This window comes from Tursiops truncatus, chromosome 13 (assembly GCF_011762595.2).
Source record: "Tursiops truncatus isolate mTurTru1 chromosome 13, mTurTru1.mat.Y, whole genome shotgun sequence".
Taxonomy (NCBI): domain Eukaryota; kingdom Metazoa; phylum Chordata; class Mammalia; order Artiodactyla; family Delphinidae; genus Tursiops; species Tursiops truncatus.
The window spans coordinates 18,004,692-18,024,020 of record NC_047046.1 but is presented as its reverse complement, the minus strand read 5'-3'; the positions used below and the strand labels follow the sequence as shown (position 1 = coordinate 18,024,020).

Genomic DNA, 19,329 nt, shown 5'->3' with positions numbered 1-19,329 from the left:
AAAAATACTTTATTGTTGAAAGCCAACTATCTAATCTGAGCCTTCAGAGAGTTATAATCTTTTTTCTGGTTGGGGGTCCTGCCTCTCTGTTGATAGCTGCTGACTGATCAGGGTGGTGGTTACTGAAGGTTGGGTAGCTGTGGCAATTTCCTTTTTTTTTTTTTTCTTTTCTTAGTTTTTTGCCACGCTGCGCGGCTTGCTGGACCTTAGTTCCCCGACCAGGGATTGAACCCGCGCCCTCGGCAGTGAAAGCACAGGGTCCTAACCACTGGACCACCAGGAAATTCCCGGCAATTTCTTAAAATAAGACAACAATGACGTATGCCACATCAATTGATTCTTCCTTTCACGAAAGATTTCTCTGTAGCATGAAAAGCTGCTTGATAGCATTTTACCCACACTAGAACTTTTTCTCAAAATTGGGGTCGATCCTCTGCTGCTGCTTTATCAACTAAGTTTATGTCATATTCTAAAGCCTTTGTTATCATTTCAACAATCTTCACAGCATTTTCACCAGTAGAGTCCACCTCAAAAACCACTTTCCTTGCTCATCCATGAGAAGCAACTCCTCATCTGTTCAAGTTTTATCATGAGATGGCAGCAATCCAGTCCCATCTTCAGGCCCCACTTCTAATTCTACTTCTCTTGCTATTTCCATCCCATCTGCAGTTACTTCCTCCACTGAAGTCACCCATGACGACTGGAATTAACTTCTTCCAAACTCCTATTAATGTTGGTATTTTGACCTCTTCCCATGAATCATGAATGATCTTAATGACATCTAGAAAGGTGAATCCTTTCCAGAAGGTTTTCAATTGACTTTGCTAAGATCCATCAGAGGAATCACCATCTGTGTCAGCTACAACCTTACAAAATGTATTTCTTAAATAGTAAGACTTGAAAGTCGAAACTCCTTCTTGATCCATGGACTGCAGAGTGGATACTGTGTTAGCAGGCATGAAAACAACATTCATCTCGTGGTACCTCTCCACCGGAGCTCTGGAGTGACCAGGTGAGTTGTTAACAAGCAGCAATATTTTGAAAGGAATCTTTTTCTGAGCAGTCGGTCTCAATAGTAGGCTTAAAATATTCAGGAAACCATGTTGTAAACAGATGTACTGTCATTCAGGCTTTGTTGTTCCATTTATAGAGCACAGGCAGAGTAGATTTAGCATAATTCTCAAGGGCCCTAGGATTTTCAGAATGGTAAATGAGCACTGGCTTTAACTTAAGTCACCAGCTGCATGAGCCCCTAACAAGAGAGTCAGCCTGTCCTTTGAAGCTTTGAAACCAGGCATTGACTTTTCCTCTCTAGCTATGAAAGCCCTAGGTGGCATCTTCTTCCAGTAGAAGACTGTTTCATCTATGTGGAAAATCTGTTATTTAGTGAGCACCTTCATTAATGATCTGAGCTAGATCTTCTGGATAACTTGCTCCAGGTTCTACATCAGCACTTGCTGCCTCACCTTGCACTTTGATGTTATGGAGACAGCTTCTTTCCTTAAACCTCATGAACCAACCTCTGCTAGCTCCAAACTTTTCTTCTGGAGCTTCTTTACTTCTCTCAGCCTTCACAGAATTGAAAAGAGTTAGGGCCTTGATCTGGATTAGGCTTTGGCTTAAGGGAATGTTGTGGCTAGTTTGATTTTCTCTCCAGACCACTAAAACTTTCTCCATATCAGCAATAAGGCTGCTTTGCTTATCATTCCAGGTTCACTGGAGACCTTCAAGAACTTTTCCTCTGCATTCACAACTTGGCTAACTGGCCCAAGAAGCTTAACCGTAAGCCTATCTTGGCTTTCGACGTGCCTCACTCACTAAGCTTAATAATTTCTAGCTTTTGATTTAAAGTGAGAGACATAATACTCTTCCTTTCACTTTAACACTTAGAAGCCAGTGTAGGGTTATTAACTGGCCTAATTTCAACATTGTTGTGTCTCAGGGAATATGGAGGCCTGAGGAGAGGGAGAGAGACAGGGGAATGGCCAGAGAGCGGAGCAGTTAGAAAACACATTTATTGAGTTCACCATCTTATTATGGGCGTGATTTGTGATGCCCCCAAACCATTACAATGGTAACATCAACGATCACTGATCACAGAGCACCATACCAAGTATAATAATGAAAAAGTCTGAAATATTGTGAGAATTACCAAAATGTGACACAGAGACATGAGGTGAGCATATGCCATTGGAAAAAATGACACTGATAGACTTGCTGGATGCAGGGTTGCTAACAAACTTTCCATTTGTAAAAAACACAGTATCTGTGAAGTGCAATAAAATGAGGTGTGCCTGTACCTCTTGAAACCTTACTGCATCTTCAGACGAATTGTTTTGTCTGATCCTTTTTGGTAAAATTACAAACTATTTCCTTATCAGCACACCTCTCTTCTAAAGAGGGGAAAAACAAAAAACTCAGAATATCAGTGTCTACAACAGCGTACAAGAAACTGGGGAAAATGTAGTTACTACCAAAGAAATACTTTACCACCACCCAACACCTTCCGAAGGTCTCAGTTCTTTAGGGGGAAAACGCCACACATCTCCTTTTACCAATAAAATGAAAATACCTCCGGGGAAGTGGAGACAAACAAAACTCACTTTAAGGAGGAAACACTTGGGCTAAGTATTTGGGGAGTGAATTCTCTATTACTAGAAGCTTTTACCAGCCTTAGCTGGTAAAACTGTAACCTTAACCATCCCAATTTCCCTCCAAACTGGGTAAAGATTTGAAAAGAAAATCATAGTCCTTAATCCTTTATGTTAAATTAATTGGACTGCATAATAGTAACTACTAAAAGAGAAATTCCATACGCCTCAAATGAAAGCAGGAAGAATCCTTTTCTAAGCATTTTGAGTAGAAGGTTAGCAGAAAGATCAGGGGCTTCCCACCCCTAACAGTACTCTTCTAAAAAACTACATTTACAACAAACAAACTACATGTATGGTTTGTAGTAACCTCTAAAAACGGCCAGAAATAACACACACAAAAACGCAGCTACAGAATGATTCTTTTTTTGTGATCACATGTTACTAATAAGATATAACCAGGGCTTCCCTGGTGGCGCAGTGGTTGAGAGTCCACCTGCCAATGCAGGGGACACGGGTTCGTGCCCCGGTCCGGGAAGATCCCACATGCCGTGGAGCGGCTGGGCCCGTGAGCCATGGCCGCTGAGCCTGCGCGTCCGGAGCCTGTGCTCCGCAACGGGAGAGGCCACAGCAGTGAGAGGCCCGCGTACCGTAAAAAAGAAAAAAAAAAAAAAGATATAAATCAAAGCCTACAGATTTTCAAATTTTAATATTGCACAAATGAACTCCTAAATGATTCAACAGCTGAAAGGGTGCCCAATTCACCCTTTCTTAACGTACTTGGTTCTTGTCAATTTCTCAAGTTAAATGAACCCAAGCACATTAAATCCTTGGAGATCCAGGAGCCACTGAAATGAGCTGAGACCTGCCCTGTGATTCCCCTGGGGCTGGGCCTAGGGGCCCCTCAGCGTCCAATGCAGACACTTTACAGGCAGTCGATTAAAAGATAAGAAACTCGAGGAAAGGAGAAAGACAAGAAAGGGAAACTCAGTTTTTTCGAGGGCTACCTTAACTTTAAATCCTCATCTTGATACAAATTAGGGTTCTTCCCATATCTGTTTTGACAAAACTCTCCAGCTGAAGGCACACTCACTTCCACTAGGACGTTCCTTCATGGATTCTTTCTGAAGTCGAAGTTGCTAACCAAACCACAAATCAAAGCCCTAAGAACTCCATGCCACCAGTACTTTCAATTTATTCAAGAAGTTAGTTAGGTAAATTTGCAATAAAGTACCAATATGTGATGCCACCCTATTTTTCATCAGAATTCACACTTTAAATAACCAGAACTCCAAAATTTGCTTTACAGATAAAACGTTTCAGTAAATAAATGTGTGTATATGCTAACACACTTATTTAAATGAAAATCATGACTAGCTTATCGTAAGATAATTTACTAGGCAAATGTTTACAATCAGTAGTCCTTCTACACCACAGAAAATTTCCTCTTTTCCTTTCATCTTCTAGGAAAATGGGAAGACTAACAATCACTACCACAAGTGTACCATGTAAAACTGAAATTCAATTATTCGACTAACATTTACTGAGCACCTACCATGTGTCACACAGCCCACTTGGAAACGGAGGCACAAAAACATTGTGACATTCTCTGTCTTCACAGAACGTGGCTAGTGTTCACTTTCACAAAGTGGAAAATAATAATTCCACACTTACGTTTACTTAAAATTTCTACTCATTTAACCCAAAATGTAATTAGGAATAGCACAGAAATCAATAACGTTAGGGACACCCACAAATTACACTTCCAGCTACCTTTATAGCTCTATATCTAAACTATGCTTACCTTTTACACAAACACACCTGTATAAATGTGTATTCTGTTCTCATGACCCTGGACAATCTGGGCCATCTCCCTTATCCATTTGACACTACTCTTCCCCAATTACACCTCCTCTGAGTCAGCCCAGCGCTATTTCACAAACCCTCGGGCAGGGCCTCGACCCAGTGTCCCAGAGACACTGACTCCCCACCACCCTGTCCTCTCAACCCCCGCAGAGCTCAGGCTCCACACAGAGAATTCAGCGTCAAGAATTACATACTTGGGGGCTAGAAGAAGCTTGTAATGTATTTTTAAAACTATTATATCTTTTAAAAGTAAATCAAATTATTAAGCCTGCCATTAACACTTTGTGAACAAGACTTTTTCTAACTGCACCAGAAAAATCAAGTCCCTGATCCTTATCACACTTAGCATCATAAAATGCTTGAATAAGACGTTCTTAAAAACCAGACAATCCAAACCCTTCAAAGAGGCAATAACAAAAAGGAAAGATCAATTATTTCCCTCTGAGGAAAGAAGGGGCTTTGTGGTAAGAGTTTATAAAGGGACAGAGATATAGTCGGGGACCAGCACACAGCTCTAGTAGCACAAGTTGCCCCAACTCACAACCATTACCCTGCCCTGATCTACTTCTCAAAGGTCCTGGAAACCAGTCACTGCTAAAACATAAGACCCTTTCAAGCTGTGTTTCCCAAATGAAAAGAGAGAAAAAAAAAAAGGATCCTGTGTATTTTGAAAAAAGCTGAGCAGATTCACTGTTTTCGAGGTTACAGGAGGAACCTTTCTAAAGCAGGCAAGGCTTCTTCCCGATTCCAGCAACCAGGGCTAGCCTTCTATATGGGCTCTGTCTGACCCCACTCGCCTTCCTTCAATTTTCCCCTTGAAACATTGTTATACTGACTACATGCCAACATTTCAGAGAGATGATGTTTATCAATAAGGAGCTTCCTTTGTAAAAATATTAACACTGTAGCTCTAAAAGGGTTGAGATATGAGTGAAATAAGACAAAGCCCGCAGTCCTTCTAGCACTGAATAACGGTGCTAGCCTAGTAGGAACTGTAGCCATCCAGGAGCACATTAGCAGAAATGAATTTGAACCATCTGCCTGGCGACTACTATTTAAAGGAGATCAGCTTAACCAGGGGAGTGGAAGCTTCAAGTTAAGAGAGAAGGAAGATGAACTTGGAGGGCTGCTGTGGCATGGATGCCACACAGCCTACACAGACAGGCATCTGGGGTGGAGCAGGGTTCCTTACTTCTTTGTCACATGACTCCCAGCTTCCAAGATCCAGAATTCAGCTATCATCATTAACAGTTTAAAAAGCTGTGCTGTGAATTAAACAGATTTCTTCAGTCTAGGCTGGGAACCTACCCACCACTGTAACACTGAATCTGTACCCAAAAATGCCTTCTCAGTTCCAAATAACTGAGTTAGACTTTGGAACACAACCCAGTCCTGGGTTGGGGACTGAATGTACATGTTGCCTCCAAAACAGAAGCTGCCTCTGGGCTCTCAACCTTTCATGGTTGGAGAACCACATGACTCGCAACTATCCTTCGCAGGTAAGATGTATCATTTGTTCCACTTGACGATGTATAATAATTCAGCCCAGTGCATGTACGATAGCTCTATACTGCATAAGAAGACCAGGGACGTTTCAGGGTATGTATGTATGTATGTATGTATGAATGAATGAATGAATAAATAAATAAATACTTCCAATTTCCTTTTTCCTATGTAACACTGTAAAGCAACAGCGGTTCCCATAAGAGAGAGAGCCTAAGGGATGGTTACTCTATTTCTAAAACAGACAACATGCATCTTATTAAATATCACCCCAAAGAGCTGTGGCCAGCACTTGTTGGCTCTGGCCTTTCTCTTGCTTGCCAAGAAAAACTCGGATGACATTGTTAAGCTAAAGACACTACTAACCGCAAAATTAATTCACCATCTAGCTTGTAAAGTGACTAGTCAGTCTCCTAATAAATCCTTCTGCTTAACGGAGATGATAGCTCAAGTTTCTGTGTGTTTCTCAGTCACCGCTCAGGCAGCATTTGAGTTCTTACATTAATAAACCAGCCTCAATTCTTTAAGTTCCTAAGAATGAAAGGAATTAGAGTCTTTAACTAGAAAAGAATGCTTGACCATTATGAAAAGGAATTTAAGTATCTTTCATGTGAAGTAAGCAAATAATGGTGAGTAAACATTCGTCCTACAGAGGGGGAGCTTGTGAATTTTGTCAAGAACCCTGACAATGTCAAGAGTGGAAATACACCCCCAAAGGCTTCACACTCCCAACACTTCCCTTCCCATGTGTGTTTATGGCCGTTCACGAAACTGAAAAACTAGAGCTTTGTTCATCCAGAATGAAGGCCTCAGCAACTGTCAGGACGTGGGGACATATGAGTCCACAATGGGGCAAAAAAGGCTCTTACACCGAACTGCCATGTGCCCAGATTACCAGGCTGCCTTGGTTCCCCAGAGATAGAAGGACCACGCTGTGAAGTAATGATCAACTTCTGCCAATGCCACGGGGTTTTCATTATGCCTGTCTGTAGTTCCAGTACTGGCTGGATGTTGTTCCTGTCAAAATCAGCCTTTTCATATATGGATGGCTTAATGGGGATGACCTTTGTGATATTAATTGGTCTTTGAAACACCCTAGATAAATCCTTACCAAGACTGCATACTGCATACTAATGGTCAGACTGCATGATTGAGGACACAAAAAGGGATCAATAAAATACTGTCAAGGAACTTTACATGTAAACTAGGAAATGAAGTCTACCAAAGGCTTTTCCAAGAGATTCCACGTATTTTCAAGTTTCCCCAAACTGCAACTAAAAAGAAACCCTGAAAATCTGGACCAAGCTTCATAGTTTAATACATGTACGATCTGAAGATGTGAGGTGGGGGGGAACCCATTGGTACTAATTACCAATTGTGATGATGAACTGAAGCGATAAACAGTGAGTAGGCTCAGTTTGTAAATCTGGCAAAAGACTGTGGCAGAAGCTTAAGAGGGAATTGTTGCATTGGGTCAAGGACTAAAACTCAGGGTAAGAACACTGGGTTCACACTGTTTAAAAAAAAAAATCCACACCATAGTATAAATCCACACCACCTACTACAAAAATGAATTCACACTACCCATGGAAGGAGGTGGGGGCAGAAGGGAGAAACAGTCAAGTTCCTGATCTTGGGCAAGTCTTTCAAGCACCTGTGACCACAGTCCCCTCGTCCATCAGATGAGGAACAAGGCAGCAAGGTACCTTCCGCTCTGGCTGTGATTCAGAGTCACCAGGGAGCTGGAGCCCAGGCAGCTGGACTGACCAAGGTCTAGAGCTGATCCTCACGGGCATCAAGTTGAGGACCTCTGGGCGTGAGAAATAATCTCCCAACCCCCCAATATGATATATTTTTCAAAAGGTGGTGAGACACTGGGGCTAAAAATATGATCCATTATTCATAATTTTTTTTAATGTAGATAACTGCATGACCGAAGGGGGAAAAATATGTATTGTGAAATACCCACCTTCAGTCATACAAAATACAAGCCTTCCTACTCCCACTTATAGTAGTTTCTCTCACTCCCATCTTTGCATTAATTTGATTTTTCTTGACCATGGCAAACAGGAGGAACAATTTTTGTCATTAATGTAAGATTCAAATGACAGGCCTAATTTAACATCCCATGAGACTATGGAGGCTCTTTTCCCACACAGAATGTTACAATGTATCACAATGCTGCCATTCACATCATACTCAACCCCATGAGCATCTCACACCCTGCAGTACAATCTCCTTCCAAACCCTAAAAAGATCAATCTTTTGCCAGGAACTAAACCTTTTCCCTTAAAATAGACAGACAGACTGAATAGAAGCATAAGGCCTGAATAAGAGAAGTCTGTCTGAATAGACATTTCCAATTCAGATAGATGGCCAAAAACTGCCTCATTTTTAACACTACCTTCCTATCCTAAAATTAGACACTTTTTTCCTCTCCAATGATTCAAGTTTGATTTGAAGTCTAAAATGCTGAGGCAGGAGGGGGAATCCACACAACAATAGCTTAATATCAGAAATAAAATATATTAAATTTACCCTACTTGATTCTCCCGAGTTCCATTCATTAACAGACATTTAAGGACTTCCCTGGTGGTGCAGTGGTTAAGAATCTGCCTGCCAATGCAGAGGACATGGGTTCGAGCCCTGGTCTGGGAAGATCCCACACACAACTAGGCCCATGCGCCACAACTACTGAGTCTGCGCTCTAGAACCCGCAAGCTACAACTACTGAGCCTGCATGCCACAACTACTGAAGCCCGCGGGCCTAGAGCCCGTGCTCCACAATAAGAGAAGCCACCGCAATGAGAAGCCTACACACTGCAAGAAAGAGTAACCCCCACTCACTGCAACTAGAGAAAAGCCCACGCGCAGCAAGGAAGACCCAACACAGCCAAAAATAAATTAATTAAGAAAAAAAACCAAAACAGGCATTTAAGAGTGAAGACAAAGGGAACACAAATTTATTGGGTGTCTACTCAAAACCCAGCAAGGTACCGTTAGCATCTCCATATTACAGAAGAGGCTCAGGGAGGTAGGTTAATTGACAAAATCATAGCAGAGAGTGAAACCCAGCTCAGTCTGGCTCTGAAGGTCTGCACCCTTCATTGCCTCAATTTCTCTAGACAGAACTCTTAGAGCAAGAAACTATGTAAGTACAGATAGCTCATTGAGCCTAAGGAGACAAAGAACAAATTTGAAATTTATTTTTCTTTTTACTGCCTTGCCACAATCCAATCACTTCAGTGAACACACAGAAAACATACCCGAAATGGCCAACTGGTTTCTCCTAATTCTCAAGAAGATACTAAGTGCAGTATTTTTAATTAAAGTATTAACCAGATGCTCTGAGAGAAGCAAGAGCATGAACAAAAGAATGAAAAGGAAGGAAGTATGCACCTCTAAAACCCAATTTACACCCACCATCAGGCGTGCACTGGGGTAGTTCCAGCACTGACTGCCTCAACACCACCAGGCTAAGCCTGCTGCATTTGGTCTTGGTAAATCATCCCAAACCAAATGTGCTCCCTGGCCATCTGCCCTGCTGAGAAGGCTGTGCGCCAGTCATCACTGTTTATTAGGGGGAAAGAACCTGGACAAGAATATTCTGCCCTCAGGAAAATGTTTCAAACACTCGGTTTACATCTGAGCAATTTTTTGGTAAGAGCTGGAATTGGGTGCCAGAAAGGCAGAGAGGAATTACCCCCGTACTTCACGTTATTTTAACATAGGCAACAAAGGTGTAAATAATAACCAGAGAAACCCACTGACCTCAGGATCTTTCCAGTTAACGTCAATAAAAATAATCTTTCATTCAGCAAATATCCAGTAGGCACTAGAGACCACTCTCCGTCTGCTTTCCATGTGAATTTCTCTCCCACATTCTGCCTTCTATGGGAAGGCGCCTTTCAGACGGTAGGTTCAAGTTCAAATCCAGTTCCTCGTAGCAGACAGGAGTGATGAATGTCTGATGCATGAGAGCAGGGACAATGTCTGCCTGTGAGGACTAAGGAAGGTTTCATGGAGAATCCCAAAGGACAAGAGGGATTCACCAGGTGTAAGGGGAGCCGAGTAGTAAGCGCATCACAAGATCTTAAGGCTGGACAGTTCAGGGAGTGGCAATGGAGATGAAAACACAGGAAGGGGAGCAGTGAGAGATGAGACAGGCTGAAATCAGAGCTGTCCTCATCCACCACCACATTAAGTCTGAACTTTAACCACAGACAATGGGGTGGGAGACCACGAGAGGATTTAAACAGGTAATGATATGTTCCCTGATGAACCCTTTTTGATGTAGAACTAACTCAAATCTTTCCCTAATCCTTTCACATTTGGATTTTAATTTATATAACCAAACTACCAGTGAGGATGTGATTTAACGTCTAAATAATTTCTAACTCATTATCAGTTTGGACTCCATTATGCATAAATTAAACTTCACCAAAATTAAAAACTTTTCTACTTCAAAGGACACCATCAAGAAAGTGAAAGGAGGGACTTCCCTGGTGGTGCAGTGGTTAAGTGTCCACCTGCCAATTCAGGGGACACGAGTTTGATCCCTGGTCCAGGAAGATCCCACATGCCACGAAGCAACTAAGCCCATGCGCCACAACTACTGAGCCTGCACTCTAGAGCCCTCGAGCCACAACTACTGAAAGCCCAGGTACCTTGAGCCCGTGCTCTGCAACAAGAGAAGCCATTGCAATGAGAAGCACGTGCACCGCAAGGAAGAGTAGCCCCCGCTCGCTGCAACTAGAGAAAGCCCACGCGCAGCAACAAAGACCCAGTGCAGCCAAAAATAAATTAAATTAAATTAAAAAAGAAAAGAAAGTGAAAAGACAACTCAGGACTTCCCTGGTGGTGCAGTGGTTAAGAATCTGCCTGTCAATGCAGGGGACACAGGTTTGAGCCCTGATCCAGGAAGATCCCACATGCTACGGAGCACTAAGCCCGTGCGCCACAATTACTGAGCCTGCGCTCTAGACCCTGCGAGCCACAACTACTGAGCCCATGTGCCACAACTACTGAAGCCCACGCGCCTAGAGCTCGTGCTCTGCAACAAAGACAAGCCACCGCAATGAGAGGCCCGCACACCGTTAACGAGGAGTGGCCCCCGCTCTCCACAACTAGAGAAAGCCCGTGCACATCAGCAAAGACCCAGCACAGCCAAAAACAAACAAACAAATAAATTTATTTTTTAAAAAAAGATAACTCACAAACTGTAGAAAATGTTTGCAAGTCATATATCTGATAAGGCACTTGTATCTAGAATATATAAATAACTCATAACTTAACAACAAAAAGATAACCCAATTTTAAAAAGAGCAAAAGCATCTAAACAGAGGTTTCTCCAAAGAAAATATACAATTGTCCACTAATGACTTGAGAAGATGCTGGACATCATTAGCCATTAGGGAAATGCAAATCAAAACCACAATGAGATACCACTTCACACCCACTAGGATGGCTAGCATCAAACAGTCAGGGAATAACAAGTGTTGGCAAGGATGTAGAGAAACGGAAACCTTTATACACTGCTAGTGGGATTGTAAAATGGTGCAACTGCTTTGGAAAAGTCTGGCAGCGCCTCTAACAGTTAAACACAGAGTAACCAGTATGACCCAGTAAGTCCCAAGAGAACGCAAAACATATATCCACGCATAAACTTGGACACAAATGTTCACAGCAGCATTATTCATAATCGTCAAAATGTAGAAACACCCAAACATCCACCAACTGATGAATGGAAAAACAAAATGTGGTATATACCCATACAATGGAATATTTTTCAACCATTAGAAAAAGAATGAAGTACTTATACATGCTACAACATAGATAAACCTTGAATACACTATGCTTAATAAAAGACACAAAAGACCACATATTGCATGATTCCATTTATATGAAATGTCCAAAACAAGAGAAATCCATAGAGACAGAAAATAGATAAGTGGTTGCCTAGGGCAGGTGAGGGAGAAGAATTGGGGGGAGGGGGGCGGGGGACCGTTAATGGGTATGGGGTTTCTTTTGGAGGCAATGAAAATGTTCTAAAATTGTGGTGTGGGACATCCCTTGGGGCACAGTGGTTAAGAATCTGCCTGCCAATACATGGGACACAGATTCGAGGCCTGGTCTGGGACGATCCCACATGCCACAGAGCAACTAAGCCGTGTGCCGCAAGTATTGAACCTGCACTCTAGAGCCCGCGAGCCGCAACTACTGAAGCCCGCACCTAGAGCCCGTGCTCCGCAGCAAGAGAAGCCACCACAATGAGAAGCCCGTGCACTACAAAGAAGAGTAGCCCCCTCTCTCCGCAGCTAGAGAAAGTGTGCACACAGCAATGAAGACCCAACGTAGCCAAAAATAAATAAATTTATTTTTAAAAATTAAAAAATAAAAAAAATAAAATTGTGGTGATGACTGCACAACTCTGTGAATATACTAAAAACCACTGAATTGTACACTTTAAATGGGTGAACTGTATGGTATGTAAATTATATCTCAATAAAGTGGTTATAAAACAAAGAAGATTCCATTATGTGCCACTGAAATACAAAATAAGCTCTCAAAAGCAGTGTAGAATCTTGTTCACTCATTTTAAAGCATCTGAACTAGGGCAATGAAAACCCAGAGAGATTCTATTACTTAACATTCTAGGTACTAGGTCATACTGAAATATTCATGAGTATTTCCATGTTTTAATAAAGAAAAGGTATCTTAAGTTTAAAAAGACATACAAGTGTCAGAAAAGAGCTCTGACAGGAATAAGGTGACACTGGGAAGTCACCAAAAGGAAACAACAGGATTTGTACCCTGAATCTGAAAGTGGCACTCAAATTTATTATTGTTCCACCTCTGAAAAAAGAAGTCAAAGGTAAAACAACCTGGTTAATATAATGTTTCTAAAGCACCGTTTGTGACAAATCAAAGTATTAAGAAATAATTCGCCATCATACAGAATTTCCACACCCCCAGTGACATAACAAAGAACTGATCACTTATCCTTTTGAACGTTCTGTTTCATAGGCATCTGAGTGACTCTCCTCATGGTTGGAGTGAATCTCAAAAGTGACAGCTGCGTTAAGCATAAAACTTACATCAAAAAAATCCAAGTATTTAAAAAGTGTTGTATGTCATGGGTGAAGGAAGTCAAGAAGTACAAACTTCCAGTTATAAAATGAATTAAGTCATGGGATGTAATGGACAACACGGTGACTATAGTCAATAATAATGCAGTGCGTATTTGAAAGTTGCCAAGAGAATAAATCTTAAAAGTTCTCGTCACAAAATAAATAAAAGTAACTCTGTATGGTGACACACCGTAACTAGGCTTATTGTGGTGACCATTTCAGTGTATACAAATATCAGATCATTATGTTGTACACCTGAAACTAACATAATGTTACATGTCAATTATACCTCAATTTTTAAAAAAAATAATGAAGTAGCACACACACCGAAAGTCCTGTCAACCCTGAATCTAATCCCAAATTATATATAAAGTAATAGACATAACTTCTGATTAGCACAATCTACAGGTAAAGTAACAAATGATCATGAAAAATTCAATACTTTGTGCAGTGATCTCTCATTGGTATGAGTCTATTAGAATTCATCAAGCTTTCATGTACCTTCCGCAAATAATGAAAAACAAATACGGACAGGGCACATTCCAGATTTGTCAAAAAGGTGTGTACCCAACCTTTATACCCAGTACACATGACATTTACCACAAAACATGGCAGCTCAAGGCCTAATATACAATTCCCACTTTTATTTCACTTTCCCCCCCTATTTATTTATGCAACCTCTCAGACCCAAGAGTTACTATTAGGCTTCATATCCAAACATTGTGACTCTGAAATGTACCTCCAAGCCAAAAAAAAAAAAATTAGTTTCCTTAGTTTTCTGAAATATACAGAATCAAGTCCAAAATAGATTTTTCCCATTTCTTCAGTTTTATAGGGAATGAAGAGAGTGCAGTCATATAAACAGATATCTATTTGCCTTCACAACTGAACAGACGGTGCAAAGCAACTGCTTATACTTAATCATGTTTCTGTCTATTCTAGCAGGCCCTGGTGTCAGGAGAGCTCTGCCAGATAAGGACAATGAAATGCATTATTACACAGAGTGACTACGAGCCCTACAAGTACTGTTCGAGGATGTAATCCCGGGCAGGAAGGCTTTAGTGAGACGGCCTCATATTATATTTTGTGATAACTATTTGCAAAAGTAAACACATTCGCCACCGAGTACCAGTTTAAAAACACGCACTATATTCAATTCTGTTTTAATGTATTATAGGAAAGAAAGGCCTCTTGCTCTCCTGGGGGAGATGAGCGACTTGCAATTTGCTTCTCACACTGAATCCCACGTTTGCAACATGTAGAGCAAGGACTTCAGACACCACAAAACAAGGACAGCCTACATTAAGGCCAAATATAGGATGTGATTCTAAACCGCGATGCAGTAAAGCGTACGTTTCCTTTTCCAGCAATCAAAAACCCTTTGAACACTCCCAAAAAAGGACGGCAGGGCCAGCGCCTCCCTGCAAGAGGAAGCCCCTTTCTTCTCGGCTCTCCCCGCAGCCTGCCACTTCCCAACACATTCAAGTCATTTGAGAGACACAGAGCTGTGTGCGCGCGCCTGTGTGTACAGGCGGGAGAGGGCTCGGTCCCTGCATTTCCAACCTCTACGTCTGAGTTCATCCTCAGTCATTTAGGCGCAGCGGAGCCCCACCTGCACCTCGCTCCTTCTTACTGCGTCCCTCGCCAGCTGCTCCGCTCTTAGGCGAGCGTATCTCTGAATCACCCAGTTCACGCGGACGCTCCAGGCCCCCGACCCTGCAGCCTTCCTGCCCCATTCTTCCTCTCCCAACCCGCCCCCCCGCCCCTCCCCCGCCACTCCCAGCCCTCCGCTCCCAACGCCCGGCTCATCCTCCTCCCGAGTCGCCCCCACCCACATCACCCCAGCTTCAGCCCTGCCCCACCCTTCCCGACCCCCAACCCAGCTCTTCAGGGTCCAGAGCCGGCCTCGCACCCCAAAGCTGGCAACCCCCAGGCCGGACCACCGCCCTCGCCCCTCCCACGCAGGGACCAGCTCCCCCCGGCGCCACGTGAGCCCGGCCCCTAGCCACCCCCCACCCACTCGCTCCCCAGGGCGGCTCAAGTCCCACCTCCCAGGCCTGGCGCCCCCCGGGCTCTGCGCCCTAGCCTCTAGCAGCCCCTCCCCACCCAAGACCCCACCCAAGCTGGCGGAGCCCTGACCCCTAAAATTCTTCCCGGGGCAGCCTCGTCCCCCCTCAGCTCCTCGCCCGGCCAGGGTTCCGGATCCCTAAAAGTCTCCCCAGGGCAGCCTCCTCCCCACAGGAACCTGGGCTCACTCTCCCCAGGCCGACCGGTTCGGTCCCCAACTCCCTCCCCCACCGGATCCCAAGTCTCCCGCGGCAGCCCCTACCCCTATCCCATGTACACCGGCCAGGGCGGACCCCCGGCCCAAGGATCCGCGCCGCGCGCGCCCACCCAGCCCTGTCCGCTCCACCGGGCCCTGTCCCACGCCCCGCCCGCTCCTGTCAGCCGGCGCCGGCACACGCTTAAAGGACAGGTCCTTCCGCCCGTCCGGCTCGCTCCCAATCCGCCCCGCAGGGCGCGCGCAGCTCACCAGGGCTGAGGTGCCTGAGGCGCCGCTGCCGAAGTCCCCACTGCAAAGCCCGGAGAAACCTCCAACCGCTACCGCCTCCCGCCTGGCACTGAGCGCCGCGCGGGGGAGGGGCGCGGACAGCCGCCCCCGCCCCCGCCGCTGCACGCAGGCCCCGCCCCCGCGCCGCACCGCGCCCAACCAGGGCCGCCAGGTTGCGGAGCACCACGCCCACTTCCGGGAGGCGAAGCCCGCGTCCCACCCGGGGTTCCACGCCTCACTCTTTCTAGCGCCCCCTCTGGTCGCGCCGAGGGATGCAGGAGTGCCGCGGAGGAAGGCGGTGCCCAAGTGCAAGCACCGCCCGCTAGTCCTCTGAGTGGCCGGAGGGCCAGGCCCACTGACCCCAAAGAACCAGGAGCGGTTACCTTAGAGCCCCGCCCACTGACCTGTTCGGCTCGGCAGGGCCACATCCCCCGGCTCCTCAAAAATTCCCCCAGAGTCCCTTAAAACCGTAACATCAGCTCCTCTGAACCCCGCCCATTGCCCCATCCAAACCCCTTGCCAGCCTCCTGGCTCCCTAAGCCCAGCTCCCCTCTCATTCCTTCAGAACTGGCCCTTCTGCGTCACAAACCCCGCCCCAATTTCTAGAAGCCCCGCCCACGGGCTGGTAACCCTATTCGCAGCATCGCAAGTCCCGCCCACTGCCCATCTAACAGCGTTAATTCTCCAAGCCCCGCCCAGAATTCTCGAATCCCCGCCTCTGGCTCCCGAAGTTCCGCTTCTGCTGCCCTCACACCCTCCCACCACCACTTCTGGGGATTCGCGACGCTATGATCCTCCTTCCACTAGACCTTGTCACTTTGCTAGCACAAGGTGGCGGCCCCTAGGCTGGACCACACCCACATATCCCCCCCCCCACTACACAGAAGGGCCTATCTTGACCCAATTTCGCAGGTGAGGAAATGAAGGATACAGGGTCCCTCCCTTCTTTTTCCTGGCCAAAGACCCTCTCTTAATAACTGGGCGGCCCAGGCCTGAAAGTCGGAGCACCGGGATTCCAGTCCATCTCTGTTGCTGTCAGACTGTGTGTCCTGAGTTCCCTTCATCTCTGTGGGCCTGAATCTCCTGACCTGTAGCGTGAAGTTGTCCTCTTTATAGCCAGAGTTCCTTTCTCACATACCGAGCTCTGAAATGCCAAGGTTTGGGGAAACTGGGACTGATGAACTGAATGAACAAAGCAGACCTGCTGATGGGGTAGGCTATTTACTTCCCAAACCAAGGCCTTTTTGCAGTTCACAGCGGGGGAATTTTTCATGTTAAGCATCAGCCACAGAAATATGTGTTATGTAAATCAGGGCCCACCTGAACCAAAACAGCTATCACAGCAAATTACTTCTCTCTAAGCCTCAGTTTCTTCATCAGTAAAATAGGGATAATAGCAGATGCACCTTGGGAAGGATTCCATGAGCTCCTGGTTAGTAATACACTTAGCAGGGTGCCTGACTCAGCATAAGCCGTCAGTTAGTCATGACACTAAAGATGCCTCTCTGGCAGCATGACAGAAGAGAAAAACATGGACTGTAGATTCTGACAGACTCGGCTTTAAATCTAGGCTCCACGTCTTACCAGTTGTGTGACCTCAGGCAAATCACTTCCCCTCTCCGTGCCCTGCTCGCCTCGTCTATACAGTGGGATTCGTCTAAATGCTTACCTCAGAGAGTGGTTTTGAAGATTCAGGAGTTTAGATTTAATGAATTAAATCATGGAGAAGTATCCAGCATAGTGCCTGGCATACAGTAGGTATTTAAAACATGTGGATTCCCATCTCCCAGTTCTATAAATGATAAAATTAGAAGTAAAACTTCCCAGGACATCAATTCCCCCAGGATGACACCACCATACTGCAACCATAGAATACGCTGAGAAAGATCCCAAGGCCTTTGCCTTCCAGTTTTATCCTTAAGGTGGGGGAGGTGATTCTTGCACAGAAAGGATGTAAAGCCAGAAGCAATGCCACCTCACCACACCTGACCCAAATGTGGTCAGTGGAGAGCTGCTACTCCCAGAAGCAGCTGGAAAATTGCATAACTCTTTGCAAACCCCTCCTCCCCCATCATCCCATTGTTCTTGAATTCCTTTCCTTCGTGGGCCCGAAAGGAAACCTTGGTTCTGTCCAAACTGGCCCTAAATGGAGAGATTCAGGTCCAGGTAAGATGCTGGATTTGAGAGTCTTTTCCTGCTCTCAAAACCTGATTTCTGAAGTAGCCTTAAAAGATTGATGCTAGATGAAGATGAATTTAATGATCAGGAAAAAGAAGAATGATTCCATACCCCACATGATACACAGGCCAGGTCTTATATGAAGAAGAAAGAACTGCGGGACGTGCATTTGGAAGCTCCTAAGCAAATCATTTTTCTAGTTTCTCTTAGTAGCAAATGGAGACCTTAGCCTTAGGTTGCCAGGGCAACATGGAAGCTGAGTGGATTAGCCCTGTGGAAGCATTTACAAATAATAATACTATTAATTAAATGAGTGACTGGAAGTAATCTCAGATTACTAGAGTAATCTGATGTGTATAAAATGGATAACTAATAAGAACCTGCTGTATAAAAAATAAATAAAATAAAATTCAAAAATTCAAAAAAATATATTGTGTTAATTTCTACTGTACAGCAAAGTGATTCAGTTATACATATATACACATACTTTTTCATATTCTTTTCCATTAGAGTTTATCACAGGATATTGAATATAGTTCCCTGTGCTATACAGTAGGACCCTGTTGTTTATCCATTCTGTATATAATAGTATGGGATGCCTTTTTTTTTTTTTTCTTGGCCATGCCACAAGGTGAGGCATGTGGGATCTTAGTTCCCTGACCAGGGATCGAACCTGGGCCCCCTGCGGTGAAAGTGCAGAGTCCTAACCACTGGACCACCAGGGAATTCCCTGGGACGCCTTTTTTTAAGTAAATGTTAGATTTTGAGATAATTGTAGGTTCACATGCAAGTATAAGAAATAATACAAAGAGATCACATGTACCCTTTACGAGTTTCCCCCAGTGGTTAACATCTTGCAAAACTATAGTATAGGGAGACGCAAGAGGGAGGAGATATGGGGATATATGTATATGTATAGCTGATTTACTTTGTTATACAGCAGAAACTAACACACCATTGTAAAGCAATTATACTTCAATAAAGAGGTTAACAAAACACTATAGTATATAATATCACACTCTGGATAATGATATCTTGATACAATATACAGAACATTTCCATCAACAGGAGGACCTCTCACACCCACACCCATAGCCACACCCACTTTCTTCCTGCCCCCATCCCCTCCTTAGCTTCTGGCAACTGCTCATCTGTTCTCAGTTTCTATAATTTTGTCATTTCAAGAATGACAAATGAAGTCATATAGTGTGCAACCTTTGGGGACTGGTTTTTCTCAGTGTAAATCTCTGGAGATGCATCAAGGTTGTTACATGTTTGTTCCTTATTATTTTTTGTTGCTGTTATCTTTTCATTTTTCTTTCGTTCTTTTTTTTTTAATAAATTTATTTATTTATTTTTGGCTGTGTTGGGTCTTCGTTGCTGCTTTCTCTAGTTGCAGCGAGCAGGGGCTACTCTTTGTTGCGGTGCATGGGCTTCTCATTGTGGTGGCTTCTTTTGTTGCAGAGCAGGGGCTCTAGGCGCACGGGCTTCAATAGTTGTGGCTCACAGG

General features: G+C 44.3%; 1 protein-coding gene and 1 non-coding gene across 5 annotated transcripts in view; both read right to left on the bottom strand.

Moving 5' to 3' along the window:
- CORO1C (coronin 1C) overlaps nucleotides 1–16,174 on the bottom strand; it is an 83,754-nt gene extending 67,580 nt beyond the window's left edge. Inside the window, exon 1 of one of the 4 annotated variants that reach the window (XM_033837087.2) lies at nucleotides 16,046–16,174. In XM_033837087.2, coding sequence (XP_033692978.1) covers nucleotides 16,046–16,148 — 103 coding nt within the window. In that variant the 5' untranslated portion in view covers nucleotides 16,149–16,174. Of the gene's footprint in view, nucleotides 1–9,731; nucleotides 9,966–15,623; nucleotides 15,756–16,045 lie in introns of those variants that run through there. The other 3 variants (XM_033837088.2, XM_073790240.1, XM_019950350.3) reach the window with 3 other exon arrangements.
- A 2,297-nt stretch (nucleotides 16,175–18,471) lies between these two features.
- On the bottom strand, nucleotides 18,472–18,544 carry TRNAE-UUC (transfer RNA glutamic acid (anticodon UUC)). The gene has a single exon. It is a non-coding gene; the product is annotated as a tRNA-Glu (tRNA).
- Between the last annotated feature and the right edge of the window lie 785 nt (nucleotides 18,545–19,329).